At 44.3% G+C, this 17,480-nt stretch overlaps 1 protein-coding gene across 2 annotated transcripts in view; it reads left to right on the top strand.

Annotated features, from left to right (window-relative positions):
* The first annotated feature begins 3,771 nt into the window (after positions 1-3,771).
* Cep41 (centrosomal protein 41) overlaps positions 3,772-17,480 on the top strand; it is a 41,275-nt gene continuing 27,566 nt past the window's right edge. The window contains exons 1-2 of one of the 2 annotated variants that reach the window (XM_040728651.1): positions 3,772-3,972; positions 17,239-17,302. In XM_040728651.1, coding sequence (XP_040584585.1) covers positions 3,940-3,972; positions 17,239-17,302 — 97 coding nt within the window. In that variant the 5' untranslated portion in view covers positions 3,772-3,939. Of the gene's footprint in view, positions 3,973-4,792; positions 4,820-17,238; positions 17,303-17,480 lie in introns of those variants that run through there. The other variant, XM_040728652.1, reaches the window with a different exon arrangement.

Below are 17,480 nucleotides of genomic sequence, written 5' to 3' on the forward strand. Positions count from 1 at the left end.
CCCTGTCTGGCAACTAAGGTCTCCATGGGATGCACCCTGCCGTGTCATGATGCACCAAGGAAGCCATCACCAGGGGCTAACCAGATGCTGGCACCATGCCCTTGGAGTTCCCAGTCTCTAAAACTCTGACTTAAATGAATCTATTCTTTATAACTTGTCTGGCTTCTGGCACTTTCTCGTAAGAACAGAAAATGGACTAAGACACAGAGGTGGTTGCAAAACTGCACAAATAGGAATGTGGATTCTGGAAGCAAATCAACTAGGATGTCATCTGCATCAGCTTATTTGCCTCATCAGAAAGGAGCGTAGTGTGAGACTTGGGTGTCAGACACTGTCGTTGGAGTGGCTGCAGAGATGTATAGGCAAGGACCAGTTTCCCACTCGATTCAGTATGTCCTCCTCTGGACACGCTCTATACCAATAGAAGGGTACCAAATTGTTGCCACTGTTACAGGAACCTTTCACAGGGTAGAGTTACAGTACTTCAACTATGTTGTCATTTCTGGGGACCCAGGAAAGGATCCGAGGACCGGACTAGATTGGGTGGAATGATTCCCTTAACATCTGGACGTGCATGTCATTTAGGAAATGGAAACAAATGAAGCCAAGGAAAGGAGCCAAGGCCCATATCCAAATAGGAACATCATGAGACAGGTCTGATGGAGTGGGGGGTTTGGGTTTTAATCAAGAAAGAAGACTCGACACCCAAGGGAGGGCAGGAAGAGCAGCTGGATGGAACATGTGAAGCTGGGAAATTAGAGGGTTTCAGGGTGGAGGAAGGGACAGAGAGTTTGAGGCATGGGAAAGGACCAACCTGCTTGGTAGCAAAATGCCCATTTAGTTCTGGAGAGGGGAGTTGGGGAACTGAATGGGCCCAGGGGTAAATAAAATACAAAACAGCTTTTCATCAACCACATGACCTTACCTGATGGCTCCCTCCCCTCCAACTCAATAGAATCTAAAAAGCTCCTGGGAACCCATACAGGGTTAAAAAGGCAACATCAAACAAATGGAAGTTCCTAAGAGCACTTCTAACTTCGGAGAAAAATAAGATTAATCAGTGGGAGTAGGAACTTCTAAAGAAAAGAATCAGAACTCCTTCTCTCACAAACAAAGCTCGACCCTCTTAGCAATCACCACTCTGATTGCAAGGATCTCACTCAAGTGTCTGGAGAGTCTTTTACTGCCAAGAACTGCAGCACTTCACATAGGGGAATTACTCAGAATTCTGCTCTGGTCTAAATCAGCCCAGACAAAAGCCATAGACAGCTCTCAGGGCACAGCCAGCATCACGAGTTTTGTTTCTTAGGGGGAGAATGTGATTTTTAAAGTATGGAGTGAGTTTATAGCCACTAAAGAAAATCTGTGAAACTCACAAAATGTCTACTGAACAAAACAAATATCTATATTTTGAAATCCGGACACAGCTTTTATTAAATTTTTTTCATTCTTTCCCCTGAGGATACCTGTATTTTTTTTCTCCATACATGTCAGATCATATTAAATAAGAAGTTTCCTGGTGTTTTTTCCCTACATTTACTGTATCAGTAGTAGTCCTCCATTGCCCCAGTTAGTCCTTGAAATATACTTTTTAATGGTTCTGCAAAAATACCTTGTATGAGTATGCCATCATACATTTTAATCATTTTTTTACTTGATGATCAGTTAAGTTGGTCCCACCCATTTTTCCCAGTGTTTTAAGTAAGAGTTCAGTTTACATCTACCAGGGTCATTGTGGTGCATTGCTCTGATTATTTCCCTAGAAGTTCTTAGGATATTAAGATTTGAGGCTTTCTAGCCAGGTGGTAGTGGTGCACGCCTTTAATCCCAGCACTCTGGAGGCAGAGGCAGGCGGATCTCTGTGAGGTCGAGGCCAGCCTGGTCTACAGAGCAAGTTCCAGGACAGCCAGGGCTACCCAGAGAAATGCTGTCTCAAAAACAAGACAAACAAACAAAAAATTGAGGATTTCTCTGTAGCCATTGTAAATTACTCTTCAACAGGTCATAACTCTTGGTATGCACACTAGTTGTATCTGAAGGTGTTTATTTCATGAATCACTAGGCATTCTAAAACAGAAAAATATCTTTTGTCTGTTAGATGAAAAGTGAGACTTAGTTCTTGGCCTTGTTAGACATATCTTACTATGTTTATTGAATGTTTCCTTCCATGGATTATCATTTGATAGAATTTAGCTACTTTTCGTATGGAGAGAAAACACCTCTCTTTAATTTTGGTGCCGTTTTGACACAAGCAGGATCTGAAAGGAATCTTGATGCAAAAAGCCTTTGGTTTGCAACACTACCAAAGAGTTCATGGACACAAGGGTGTCTCTTGCTGAGCGGAGAGAGTCTCTTGAAGTGTAGCCTTTGGGCTCTCTGTATCACACGTGTGGAAGTCACAGGACAACTTGTAAGTAGTTGGTCCTGTCTTTCTATCACGCATGTCCCAGGGATTGACCTCGGGCCATCCATTTTGGCGGTCAGGACCTTTATCCACGTTACCTGCTTCTTTCTCAATTTTCTACCCATAATTCCTATAGCCATTCGAACTCTAAGCTGCCCAGGTAAGCACACATTCTAAATATGTGTCTAGAAGCTTCAGCTTCCTAATGCAAAGATCTAATAAATATCCCCCTACCAACTCCCTACCAATTTAGTATGGTCCCCAACCTTTTATTGTAGTAGGAGGAGGGTGGGAGGATATGAGAAGGGTCGAAGGACTAGAGACAGTAAAGGAAGTGAAGAGAGAACTTGGCAGGCACTAAAGAGTAAACAAAGTTCTACAGAGCTATGATGATCGTCCAAGACCCTGGAAGCCCAGCCCGTCTGCATGACTTGATCCAAGGTGTGGCCCTAGGCGTCGTTGCCTGCAGCAGCTAAGACAGGGCATGGGAGACTATATTGTTTCACGCACAGACCCGGCTGTAGTTCACATAGATGGTATATTTACACAGCTAGGCAGCATGAACAACCCAACACAGCCCTTCTCTATTCCTGGAAAAACGACTTAGAGCAAAGGACAAAGGGTTACTGTGCTGTTCCACCCCTGTAAAAGGAAATAATAATTTTGATGGATTTGGTGAGACATTTAGGAGCCGAGTCAAACTGTGTGGGTAATTGTTTCGTAAAGGTGCTAGGACTTAATTTTCAGATCTGGAATGAGAACAGGTGGTGGTTGGTGGCAGGAGTCACAATGGTTTCCATGGCAACGGGATTGGATTTTAGTCATCTCTCCCCTCCCCCACATAACGCACTGCGGCTTTCCTCATAAGGTGCTTATTAAATACTTGTTAAATGAATGATGAGCCACTGAACGGTGTGTGCTCTTTGCAATTAAGGCTGCCGGTCTTTAGCAAGACTAAAAGCTTTTAAAGCAACAGTAATTACTGTGTTTACTCATCTTATTTTGCATAATTTGCATGATAACTTTAACCCGAAAAATAATAAATTATGTACTCTCGTTGCAGCTGAACCATAGCCCATATCACGTCCTCTGTCGTGGGAGAAGTAACCCCGATGTGTGGTTAGAATGGCTGCACGAAGGGGTGGGGGCGATCGGTGCTGAATTTGTGTTCTCCCTCCAGCCTGAGGTCGGGCCCCTCTCCCCGGTTCTGCGCAGGCGCAGCCTTCCCTTCCCCCTCCTCGGCTCGCTCGCTCCCTTCTTCCCGCGCTCAGGCCGGAGCTGGCCCACAGGCCCGGGCACCGAGAGCGGCGCTCGCTCGTGGGCGTCCCGCGTTGCCCTTGGCAACCATTGAGCGGCTTCTCGCTGTCCCTCTCCCAGCCGAGGCAGTAAACGGAGCTTCTATTGGCTGGCCTGGACAGCCAGGCCAATCGGGAGAGCGCTTGCAGGCAGGCGGCTGAGCGGGCTGTGGGGGCAGGAGGCTAGAGTAGTAGCCAGACGTGAGGCTAGAACCCCGAGCCTGGTCGGTTGGAGCAAATATGTCTGCCCGGAGGCACATTGGGAACCCTGAGGTGAGGGCCAGGTCCGGACCCGAGAGCCGGAGGGGGCGGGCGCACCGGAAAAGGCGCCACGTGGGCAGGGACGAGCAGCCGGCCACTTCCGCCGCCTGGAAGGCGGGAAGGAGCCAGCGTGAGGAGGGGGCCGAGCGCAGGGCCTGGGGCGGGGCAGGCCTAGGCTCTGCGTCAGGAGGCGCCCGGAGGTGACGGGCGTGCTCACCCCCAAATGCTGACCTGACACCAGTGCTTGAGGGTTGGAGGAGCCAAGTACATAAAGACACAGCCCCTGCCTTCAAAGAGTCTACAGCCTAGGAATGACACTTGCCAGAAAGTACAAATAAAAGACGCCCCAGAAACGTGGAAGGAGATGAAGGCGCCCATCACTTTTGAGGGTTGGGATACAAGCAGGGGGCAAAATGGGGCCCTTTCTGCTGTACCTCTGACGTCATCCATCCCGTTCACCTTCAGTGCCCCTTTGCATTGGTAGCAGTTTAACGGCACCCTGTGTTAGTTGACTCTTACGTACCCCAGGCCTACAGGGAGAACCACCAAGTCTCCACCCTGTGTGACTTGAGTCTAGTGAGCGAAACTTGTGAATTGGAGTTGAGCCCAATGAGCTTGTGGAGTGAGATGTAAGAGGAAAGATAGAACTCAGTTGACAGAACGAGGAAGGTTCTGGAGCTGGGAGGGGGCCAACACATCAAGGCCAACCACTAGTCAGGTGAAGAGATAGGCCAGCATGAACAAAGCTAAGGAGAAATGAACTCCTACAAGCCCCTGTAGGAGCGTATGCAGACGAGGCAGGAGAGAGGGGCCTCTGCACCTCCATACCAAACACCACTGGTAGGACTTTCGTTTCTTGGTGAGTGCCTGGTGTTGGAGGAAACTGTAGCATGTGCATTGGAGAGCCATACTTGTCATGTCTATGTTGTAGTTTATGCTTTTGTTCTTTTTGAGACAGGGTCTCACATGTAGCCCTGGCTGGCCTGGAACTTGTTATGTAGGCCAGGTTGGCTTCAAACTTACAGAGATCCATGCCTCTGACTCTTGAGTGCTGGTGTTAAAGGCGGTTGCCACCGGCACCTGACCTTGATAGTGATGTGTAAATACTACACAGTGCCACTTACATTTGGAATATAAAATCCAACTCACCGAAGAAGAAAGTAGGCAGAAGTTGGGGATGGGGGGTACAAAGAGATGCCCAGATTCTGGTTACAGGGTAGCAAGTTTGTTAGAACTAAAATTTTGAGGTGAATTTTACAGTGGGATGGCTAAAATTAATGTATATTCCGATCAGCTAAGAGAAAATTCCAAATGTCTCATCACAAGATGTGAGGCGATGACCATATTTACTAATCTGATTTAGTAATTCCACAGGGTGGGTGTATATCAGCACCATGTCCTATAAATAAGATGTGCTGTCAACTAAAATAGTATTAGTATTAGATGTCAGCACCATGTCCTATAAATAAGATGTGCTGTCAACTAAAATAGTATTAGTATTAGATGCCTGTGATGGGGTAGGAGAGGTAGGGTGACAACTGCCTGTTGGTCAGAACTCAAGAAACTTTTAAGAAGTTTTAGTAGTGTGATCATATTTGCATCTTGTACACAATTCCAGTCACACCATGGAGGATGGAGTTGGGAAGGCCAAGGCAGTAAGCAGACAGACGGACTAGGTGACAATGTCAATGTATGTCTAAACTGGGGCTGGGAAGGAGGGGCAGAACTGAGGAGAAATATTAGGTGTAGAACACTCCAAGGGGCATGGCCACCCTTGAGAGATGGCATTGAGATGGCCCACTTCAGTCACCAGCTGGGACCACTCATTGGTTCTCATCAATGAAATCGGGATCCAGGAGGAAGAGTATACTAGAGGAGCAAGGGTACAAACAGTTGCTGTGCTTACGGTCGTCCTTGAGTGGAGGACAGTTTCTAGGAATTCTTGAGAAAGAATGCATAAATTTGTTTGTACCTAAAATGTAAGACATATCTAAAACTTGTTTTTAATCTACATTTAAAATCTTTTTTTTTTCTTGCCTGAGAGTGTGGCTGAGGGTAGAATTCTTGGTTGGAAAATGTCAACTTCTTGAAAACATTGCGCAGTGGCCCAGCAGCCAGTGTTTCTGTAGAAAAATCCAAAGCCATCCTGTTGCTTTGTGACGTGTTTTTCCTTTCAGGAAGCTTCAATTTGTTCCCAGTGTTATGACAATTCACAAGATTCCTTGTTGCGGTCTGTTTTCACTGACTTTGGTAAACACCAGAAACGTGTGTCTTTCTAGTTTGTAAATTTTTCTTGAATTATTTTATTGTTGGCTTCATTTCCTCCGCCCTCTTTCTTGTATTCCTTGTTTGATATTAGACCCATGTAACTGGTTCTGATGTTTTCTACTTTTATCTCCTGTCTATATTTTTGTCTTTCTGCTTTAAGAAATATAACTTTATTTTCTAATTCTTATTTTGGTTGTAATCTCTGCTGTGTGTGTGTTCATGTGTGTAGGTATATGGTGGGTTGTGTGTGTGTGTAGGTATATGGTGTTGTGTGTGTGTGTAGGTATATGGTGTGTGTGTGTGTGTGTGTGTGTGTGTGTGTAGGTATATGGTGTGTGTGTGTGTGTGTGTGTGTGTAGGTATATGGTGGGGTTGTATATGTGTGTAGGTATGTGGTGGGCTGTGTGTGTGTAGGTCAGCAACCTCAGGCACTTCTCTCAGATTTTTGTTTGTTTATTTGTTTTGTTTTGAGACAGCATCTCTCCCTGGCTTGGGACTCAGCACTGAGCTAGACTAGCTGGGCAGCACACCCCAGGCATCCACCCGTCTCTGTCTCCTGAGCACTGGAATTACAGGTGTACCTTCCCAGGTTTTTCACAGGCATCCTGAGAAGCGAAGTCAGATCCCCATGCTTACCCAGCCATCGTTTTACTGACTGAGTCATCTCTCAGACCCCCTCATTTTAATTTTTAAGGGCTGTTTTTCCCTCTGATGTCCCTTTAAAAACTTTGCAGAAAGGTGCTAAAATAGTTCAGAGAGACCTGTGTACATTTCTCTCAGTTTTCCACAAGTGCACATCAGAACTAGAGTATTAAAGCTTGTGCAATCTGTGCATAGTTCTGTGCCATCTTCTCACATATGTAATTTAGTGTAAACCATATTTGCATAAGTGTAGAGGTAGAGCTTCAGTCATTACCATAGTAGCTCCGTCATGGCCTCTTCCAATCATAGCCATTTCCTCTCTTACTGCCCTCATCCCTGACAACCACAAATAGTTCTCATCTTTATAGTGGTGCCATTGTAAGAGTGCTCTATGAATAGAATCATCCAGTATATGACCTATTCAGGTGACTTTTTTTTTTCTACTTAGGATAATGTCCTTGAGACATACCAGGGTGATGATGCAGTTGACTCCTTAGTGCTGGCCAGTTTCTATAGTGTGGATATACAGTTAGTTTACTTGTTAACTCATCCAATCAGTGTAAAACATTCTGATTGCTTTCAGTTTGGGACTATTGGAAATAAAGATACTAGTATTTGGGTACAGCTTTTTGTGTGGGTATAATTTTCTTTTCTGTAAGATAGGTAGGTATCTAGGAGGACAGTGGCTGAGTTGCATGATAAGCATATGTTTAGTTTTAATAGAAAGTGCCATGGGATTTTCCAGAGAGGCTGTACTGTTTTTTATTTCTGGTAATAGAGTATGAGATTTTTTGGTTTTACAAAATGTTGTTAACATCTGATCCTGCCAATGTTAGTGTAGCTGCTGTGAATAGGTACATAAAAAAAAGCATTTATTTGTGTGTCGGTGTTTGTGTATGTAGGTGTTATGGTGTGTGTGTAGAGGTCAGAGGACAACTTGTAGCCATTGGTTCTTACTCCCACCATGTGGGTTGCCAGGCTTAGTAGTGAGTCATCTCACCAACCCTCATTGTGGTTTTGAATTTGTATCTCCCTAATGGACACAACTGGCAGTCTTTTCATTCGATTATGTGATTATCTGTCATCTAGACAACTTCTTCAGCAAAATATCTTTGTGTTTTTTCATTTTCTTTTCTTCCTTCCCCCCTCCCTTCTTTACTTAAGATAGGGTCTCTCCTACAGAGAAACCCTGTCTCAAAGAAACAAACAAACAAACAAAAAAAGATAGGATCTCTCTTACACTGGAGCCTGGGCAGACTTGAACTGACTGTAATCCTCCTGCCTCAGCCTCGTGAGTGCTAGGATTACAGGTATGAACCTCTCCATTGGACTTCCTGCTCTCACACTCGAGTCTTCTATTTCTCTTTTGTTGTCATTGTTGGTGACTGCATAGACATTGTTTTTTTGATAACAGATAATAATTAGGATTTAAATTCCTGGGGTTTTTGTATGCCTTTACTTTGACACTACACTTTTTATGAGTAATGTGTCTACATCATTATTACTGTTTGTAATTGTTACTATCGAATTTTATTTTTATTCTACTTTTTATAAATAATTTAGGAAGTTTTCCTACATCACTATCACTATAATTTTTTCATAATTATCATTTCTAAACCTTCTGTATATTTTATTTAAAAATTTATGTCGGTGGCAAGGAGAGATTATATTGTAATTTTATTTTACATAAATGTTGTATTGTACATATGGTGTTTTGACTTGCTTCCCCCCCCCCCCCACTTAACAATATTTCTTGAAGCTCTGGGTGCCAACTGACTCCATTTCTGGTGAGGCCTGCCTTCTGGTGAGATAACTACCTTCTTATGATGTCCTCACAGATGTCAGCAAAGAACCAGTTCACTGATGTCTCTTTTTAGAAACGTTTATTTGTGCACTGGGTGGTGGCGGCACATGCCTTTGATCCCAGCACTTGAGAGACAGAGGCAGGTGGATCTCTGTGAGTTCAAGGCCAGCCTGGTCTACAGAGTGAGTTCCAGGACAGTTAGGGCTACATAGAAGAGACCCTGTCTCAAAAAAGCAGAAACAAAAAAACGTATTTGTGTGTGTAGGTGTGTATATTCATGTGTAAGTGTTCATTCCTGTGTGCGTGTGGTCAAGACTCAACATTTAGTGTCTTCCTCTGCTGCGTATCCTTTGAGACAGGGTCTCTCACTGAACCTGGAGTTCTTGAGTTAAGCCCTGCTGGCTGGTCAGTGAGCTCCAGGAATCTGCTCACTGTCCCCATCCTGTTGCCCATGTCTACCCCACTGGGTCACAGACACATACCGTCATGCCCAGCCTTGTATGTGAGTGCTAGAGATTGGAGCTCAAGGCCCCCTGCTTGCCAGGCAAGTCCATTACCAGGTGAGCTGTCTCCCCAGCTACTGGCAGTCCCTTCTTACGAGGACACTGATACCATTAGTCCCTTCTTACGAGGACACTGATACCATTAGTCTCTTCTTACAAGGACACTGATACCATTAGACAAGGAGTTTCCAGGGTTCTTTAATCATCAGGTGTCGATTTGCATTTCTGAGTAGGAGGTTTTAAAAGGTGACTGAGATATTGAGGGGGATTTGTTTGTTTCTTGAGAAGAGGCCTGCTGATGGTGAGCTACGATGGTGACCTTTACCAAGGTGGGCAGGGAGAACCGCCTTGTGCGGTGTGTGTGTGTGTGTGTGTGTGTGTGTGTGTGTGTGTGTGTGTGTGTGTGGCCATTATTCAGCCACTCCCCTTAGTCCCATTGTGGGAAAGCCTGAGGCAGCCGATGCTTTGGCCTTTTAAAGATTGTACCTGGCTTTCCCTGGCGCTCCTTATTCTTCAGCTGTCCTAAGTCTATCAAGTCATTTTCACTTGTTGATCTCTAGTGATTTACGGCTTATTCCTCTGCCAGCCACTTAATTACTCATCCCTAGGGTCTGCCTTCGCAGTCACCCACTCTCTGTGGGTGATTGCTGTCATTTCTCCCACTTTCTCTGGATTTGGCATTGTTTATGTCCTTTAAGTACTTTTTAATGAAGTCTTACTGAGGTTTTGGGAGGGAGTGAAATTAGATGCATCCATTCAGTCTGTTCTCCGGTCCAGTTTATCATCATCTACAATGATTTCATTTACTTGTTTTTCTGACATGCTCGCAAGAATGTAAGGCAGGGACCTTAACTCATATGCACTGCTGTTGTCAGGCATCGCAGTTCCAACAAATACTTCTGAATAAATGAGTCTGTGTCTCAAGCTGAGATGAGAAGTTATGGTGAAATCCCACCATTTGCAGATTAGAAGCCTATAAAAGGAAATAAGTCAAGTCTTTGACTCACAGAGAGTCTATTGATTGAGGAGGTGGGATCCTGAGAAACACAGTAATTAGGGGGCTGACAGAAGAATGAGTCATGTATCAATGGAACATCAGGGGGAAGAGATAATACTGAAGCCAATTGCAGTAGAAACAAGTGTGGTTTTTAAAAATATATTCTATTGTGTGCTATAAAAGGATCAGGAAAGTTTAAGGAAAAATATCCATTATATTTGGCAAGTAAGTTTTTGCTGTTAGGTAGCTGGCATGAGAAGTACAGTCACATGGTAGAGAAACAGTCATTGCAGTGGATGACAGAGGAAAGTTCAGACACACAGGGTAGACTTTTGCCATTGTTACACTAAGAAACTTAGCAGAAGAAATAAGGGTAGGGCGCTACTCGGTTATACATTGATTTGTTATGAATAATGCCTTATGTAGTGGCTTGACAGGAGCCATTCTGTATTGTCTCTGCTGACTCCTAGCTCTGCTGCATGGCTGTCTCATGAAAGCTCATGCGATTTTGCAGACAGTCTGAAGCTAGAGGTTTCTTGTTGTTGTTGTTGTTGTTTTTTTTAACTCCACTTACATGTATATCCACCGCTGTCTGTCTGTACAGATGTCCTATTCCATGTGGCCTGGACTTTCCCACACTTGGTGGCTGAATTCTAAGAGCGAGTGACCCAAGCTGTACTGTCTTTTACCATCGAGCCTTAGAAGTCATATCCCAGGCTCACCAGAGTCATAGGCCTCATCTCTCAGACAGCAGACTGTAAAACCATAATCTAATGGGATGGGAAATTTTGACTCTATCTTGAAAAATACAGTCTCTCATGGGTAGTAGCTACTGAGAAAAGTAGGTATTGCTGTACGAGGAGTCTTGGGCCAAGAAGACTGTTTGATATTAACATAGCTGGGTCAAGTAAAACACCCATTTTTAAAAGTTTCTCTTTGAAAAACCTATTTTAATGTGAGATTACCTCAAGATCAGTATTCAACCCCCCTCATTTGTGAACATAAAAGTAGGGCAGTTCTGAACCAAATGGACAGTGTCTTTTAAAAAAAAAATTGAAGTGTGCCAAACAGCATGTGAGTCTTGTTTTGAGAGATGGGAAATCAGTAAAGCACCTATGGTTCGGATGTGGTGCTGCTGGTCATTTGTTTTGTTTTGTTGTAATTTTTCTTCAGTAAAATCCATTGTGGACTTCTCATTAATCTGTCTTGTCAACATTCATATGTTCACAAAGCTGTGTCTTACTTTGCTGGTCTATCAGTGTGTAAAGTGGAGAGCTGGTAAAATGCTACTGTGGTTGTGTGACTCACATCTCAGTATTTTTACTGTGTTCCACTGTTGCCTAGGGCTAGTCCTCACTCTAATCTATAGTCAGGCTTCTCCATTTGGAGCCTCACTCTTCAGGCCCAGTGTTATGACCCAGGATTCCGCATCCTGATGATTACTAAGGTTATGGGGGTACATACTCCTTTGGAAATTTGGTGGGGACTTAGGACCCTGGCAGAGAAAATGTACACTCACTGAATTTTTCACAGAGCTTCATGAGATTCATGGAAACTTACCAGAGATCTTATGTGAAAACCCTGGCAGGAGTTCAGATTCACAATGGCTAATCATTAAATGAGACCAAGTGGGTAAAATGCTTAGTCAAATGCCAAACAACATAGGACGTGCTCACTAAATAAAAGTAGCAGTTGCCATTCTGCTGACTTTCAACTTCAGCAAATAGAACAGTTTGTTTCTCAAACATACCTTTAAAAAGGCTTTGCTATTAGATTTTATTTCCACATGAAATACTTTTTCCATCCCTCTTATTATCTAGTACCCATTCTTCCATGAAATCTGTCTTTTCAACCCAGTGTCTAAGCAATCTTTTTTCAGACTTCTAAGAGTCTTGAATGTTGAGCTACTCTTATGTTACCAGAATGTGAATGGGCCTTTGTGTGTGTGTGTGTTTGCGCGCGTGCACACGCCTGCATGTGTGTATGTGTGTGTGTGCACACACGCACGTGCATGTGTGTGTGCGTGTGTGTGTGTGCGCGCGCGCGCGCGCGCCTCTATGTGTGTATTGAGTTGGGTTCTTACAAAATTGTCCAGCTTGTCCTAGAACTCACAGACCTCCCACCTAACCCTCAGTGTATTTGGCGCACTTCCTGCTCCTTTGTTAGCACTCGGTTTTGTAACAAACTGAGGGATGTGCAAGGTGGAGCCCCTTCCAAGATGGACTGTAATCACAACGTGTGGCCAAATGAACCCTTTCCCCCAGGGTTGCTTTCCATTGTGGTGTTTATCACAGCCACAGCAAGGTGACTAAGATAGGGCCCTTCTAGCAGTGCTCCTTGAAGGGTCTTTGACATAGTTGGTTATTCCCCAAAAGCCTGTAGTATTCTACAAACATGAACTTTCTCAACTTCCTGCCCTCTCATGATGAGCTTTATTATGACCATAGATCTTTTATCTTTATTTTAAATTTATATCAAAAGCTACCCCTTCTACCTGGGCTCTGGGTCCCTGCCCATTCATCTGTAACATACTTAAATCTCTCCTTCCTCCCCCCCCCAAAATAAAACTCCATGTAAACAGCACCACAGAGAGGAGGCAGTGGAGAGGAAGAGGGAGAGGAGAGAGTTCTCCTTGGCAAATCTGGAGAGAAAATCAAAAAGACTGTCTGTCTACTTACCACCACTCCCATACATCTGACCTGTTGTTTTTTGCTTCCGCCCTTGTTACTTTCCTATGGCCGCTTCCATCCAGCCCATCAACAGTGAATCCAGATTCACTTTTCTATTCTGTTCTTGACCTGGACCCTGTTTGCCTGTTCCTGCTTGACCTCTTGTTCTTGGATTTGACAACTTTGTTCCATTTTGGCCACTTCCTTCTTCCTGTAACTCTTTTCTTCTGTAATTTTCATAATCCACTTTCTGGCCTCTTCTGAATCTCAGCCAGGCCTCTTCGCTGCTGACTGTCAGGTTTGGGAAATTTCTTCCTAGTGGACACTGCTCCTAGAGTGATTTTGGTCAGTCCCATGGCTTCATATGCTGCCTGAATCTGAATAATCCCAAATTGTTTTTTTCATCCTAGCTGTCTCCATACTTAGTGTGTCCCATACTTAGTATGGCCCCACACTTCATACATAATGTTTTTCCATGTATGCCTCATCTTTCACTATCTTTTCCACTACCCTCTTTTGTATGGTGGCTCATGAGTAGCCATGTTGATGGAGGGGTGGGCACTAGGCAGAGCTACAACCCTGGCCTCCCATTTCAGAGATTTCTTAAAACTCTCTTCTTCTTCTTCTTCTTCTTCTTCTTCTTCTTCTTCTTCTTCTTCTTCTTCTTCTTCTTCTTCTTCTTCTTCTTCTTCTCCTTCTCCTTCTCCTTCTCCTTCTCCTTCTCCTTCTCCTCCTTCTCCTTCTTGTCCTCCTTCTCCTTCTCCTTCTCCTTCTTCTTATCTCTGTTGCCACTTTTGCAAGGCTTCCCATCCCCTTAGCATAAGTCTCTCAACTGATTTTGTGCCTCTTTTCTTGACTATGCTAGTATTCTCCGTATTATGCAGATAGATCATTCCAAAGTGTAAATAAGATCTCGTTACTCCTCCCTAACCCTTCAGTGACTCCTCTTCATTGGACTTCTCAAGTCCCATGCTGCTGACATCTGGGCTGGTTCTTATGTCATCAAGTGTTATCCAGTATCCCTTGCCTCTTCTGGGAAATGCCTGCTGCACTCCCCCCCACTCCCCCCCCCCACTATTCAGTTATAGCAACCCAAAATGTCTCCAGACCTTGATAAATGTCTCTGGGCACAGAGCTGGCAAAATTGGCCTGGTTGGAATCTACTGACTGACAGGCTGCAAGGACCTTGGGATTTGTTAGATAGAAGACCCTTTGTGATCTGCCCTTCCTGCCTCCGCAGTGTCATTTGCTGTCTCATAGCCTTCCAGCGATGACCAGATCTCTTGAGACGCCACCTACACTTTGTCTTCATGTTTCCCCTGAGATTTTCTGCTTGTTGCGGCCTTGTTGTGCCCACACACCCCTTTTCACTCGACTAACCGTGGTGGCTCTCAGGATTCAGCTCAGCCAGCAATCTCTAGGAATCACTTGGCCTTGTTAAGGTGCTAGTCTCATGTGTCCCATCCCCCTGTTCCCTCTTCTTGTCACATTGACACCTGTATAGCCACAGGGAGCAAGAACTGATGGCCAGGTGATGGGAAAGTCCTCTGTGTCGGGCCCACATAGGAACCTACTTCTAGCATTTAGTAATCAAGTCTGCAGAGTGAATGCACCTCAGTAAGTTTTGTGTAGAAGGAATGAATAGTCTCTCTCTTGCAATGGCTTCTTGTCACAGAGCTTTTGCTTCCCACCGTTCCAGCCTGTGTATGTCATGGAAACAAAACCAGCTGGTCAGTAGGTCAGGAAGCAGCCATCCCAACGCAGGAGTTTTCAGGAGGAAAGTGGGGCTCTTCCTCAGAGCCTAGGGCATTCTGCTGGCAATGCAGCTCAGGGAGTTTACTGTCAATCCAGGTCCTAGAAGGGATTAAGAAACTGAACAGAAAGGAGAACTCAGAAAAGAAACCTGCCGTCTTCTCCAGCAGCATATGGATTTCTCATTAGTCCATGCAAGGGAAAACCGGAGGTGGGGAGGCCTCAGCAGCCGCAGCTGTCCACATTCCCTCCCCTCATCATTCCGCCGCCACACCTGGTCCCCAGAGGCACCCTCACGTCTCAGCTATTTGGCTGAGGGATGGACAAATCTCCATGGTTCAGCAGAGACTAGCCTGGAATTTTTCAAAAGAAGCTTTGCTAGGAAACAAAGCAAAAGTAAAAACAGGAAATAGGGTATAGAAATGATAAAAATATAGACTAGGGGGGAAAAGTCCCTCAGCTTAAGATAAGTGAAACAGTGTGTGTGTGTGTGTGTGTGTGTGTGTGTGTGTGTGTGTGTGTGTGTGTGTGATTTTGCTGGACCTAGCTTACTGTTTAATTTTTTATGATACTGTCTGCCTCTGGGAACTTGGCCTTAAGTCTCTCTCCATGTTTGTATGCGGTTCTTTCTCTTAGGAATCTTCTCCATCCTTGTCTGAGGAAGGTGTCGGAACTGGCATCGCACTGGCTTACTCTTCTAAGAAGCCATTGCTGATTATAACGGGAAATGTATTTTCCACCATTTTTTTTTGAGGCTAAGCCAGCTCAGTGATTGCAAATACTAGCAGAGGACCAATGCTCAGTGTTCATAATAAAGGTTTTACTTGCCTGGTGTGAAATGAAAAACACAGACAATGTCATCGGCTTTTTAATAACATGAAGGAACTGGGCTTTTTACCCTGAGGGTTTTTTTTTCTTTTTTAACCTTTTAGGTAATTGAAATAGCAGATGGTGGAGCTAGGAGTGTAGTGGTATAGTATGGTTGCCTAGCATATGAGAGGCTCTGGGCTTGAGCCTCAGTTCTGAAAGAAAATAGCAGATAGATGATGTGTTATTTCATTGAAAATTTAATTTAATTAAAAAATAAACATACCTTAAAAATAAAACAGCAAGTGGAAGTTGTGAGGATTTTATGTACTTGGCAAAGTTTTAAAAATTAAGACTGGATAATTCTCTGTAGGTACCCCAGATTTGTTTCGTTAGTTTTTAAAAATTATATTGGGTGTGTGCACAGATGTGTGTATGCATGCCACAGTGTTAGTGTTAAGACCATAGGAGTTGATCCTCTCCTCCTACCATGTGGGCCCTAGGGATGGAATGCAGGTCATTGAGGTTGGTAGTAAACATTTTTACCACCAAGTTGTCTGGTACTACCCTCAGTTTTTACAAATCCTTGGGCTCAGAAATCCAAAATGTTGCCAACAGGTATTACATACATCATAGAAGTGTCCTAGACTATTTCTGTGTTTTGTAGGCCGTAAAAAACGACATTGTAATGCATGGGATTTATTCCACATCCTGCCAACAGCATGCTTGTCCCTCACTGTTTCCTAAGGCCAGTGACCCAGTCTTTGAATGTTGGACATTCTAACCTTAGGAACCAGGTGGTTATGGTTCGGTCCTCAGACAAATGACCGTTGATTGACTGTAGCAATAATAAATGGACTTAGCAGTACTAGGTCCCACAAACATGAGGAACTCATTGTCCCTGTCTTCAAGAAAAATCCCAAACTATGGGGAAAGATCGAGTTGTAGAGGAAGGGATGGGACTCCGTATCCTGCAGGCCAAGGGGAAAGGGCCTCTTTCTGCCTCAGGCAGCTTCACAGTGGACAAAGGTTTTGCCAAAGAGTTGAGGAAAGGCCCTTTTGGCGGTTATCTGCCCAAACTGGCAACATTAGGAGGGGCAGTCCCTACCAATGCAACACGGGAGCACATCATGAGGTGAAGGTTGGGAGGTGCAGCTGCTTTTCACATCTGTAGAGACCAGAAAGAGGCCGGAGCAAGAAAGCTTTTATCCTGAATAAACTTTCCTTAGTGGCTCTCTGCATTCACCTCGGGAATTTAATATGGGGATCACCTGCACTTGGATTCCAAGGGTTAACTACCAGAACACAGCACAACACACAGCAACTCTGACATAGACATCTCTGCCGACCACAAGCTCACCCCGAGTCCAACATGAGCCTCAGCTGCCACAGAGCAGATGCCATGGCAGTGACAGCTGTGGAGCCCCACAGGGTCTCTGGCCTGCTAGCATCTGGAACATCTGGATCCTGCCAGCCACGCTGTAGGGAGCTGGGGACAAGACCTGGGAGTGTCCAGAGGAGATAGACCTGAAGCCATCATAAAAAGAATGACATTAAAAAGAGAACAGCATAGCTACATCATTGGAAGATATCCTTCCTAAGGTTTTTTTCCCCCTTAGCATACAGTACTCTGAGATTAGTTTGATAAAATGTGGAAATGTTTTGCTAGAAACAAGAAAACTGCCTTCACCAGAGGAGATGTCATACTGCAGAGCCCTTTCTGTAAAGAACAGTTGATCCTGTTCGTCATTAGAGTCTGAAATTTCAGCATGTGTCCCTCTGTCCCACCATGGCCCTCACATTAACCCCTTCCTTATGAATTGTCTTCTTTTGTAGTATCTGACCAGACGGATACCACAGAACCCCAGGTATCAACACATCAAGTCAAGACTGGATACTGGTAAGTAAAAGTCAAAACAGCATTTTAAAAATCTAATAGCTATTGATAGACAGAAAAGTGCCCATCGAACTGGGATCAGCCATAGCCGGAAGTTTCTTACTTACTGTCTTGCCTGATGTCTTTGAATGCTGTTTTTTAGATTATCGGTAAAATTTCGTACTCACGTAATCTCAGTTAT

Source organism: Mesocricetus auratus, unplaced genomic scaffold (genome assembly GCF_017639785.1).
Source record: "Mesocricetus auratus isolate SY011 unplaced genomic scaffold, BCM_Maur_2.0 Super-Scaffold_100019, whole genome shotgun sequence".
In the NCBI taxonomy this organism is placed as follows: Eukaryota; Metazoa; Chordata; class Mammalia; order Rodentia; family Cricetidae; genus Mesocricetus; species Mesocricetus auratus.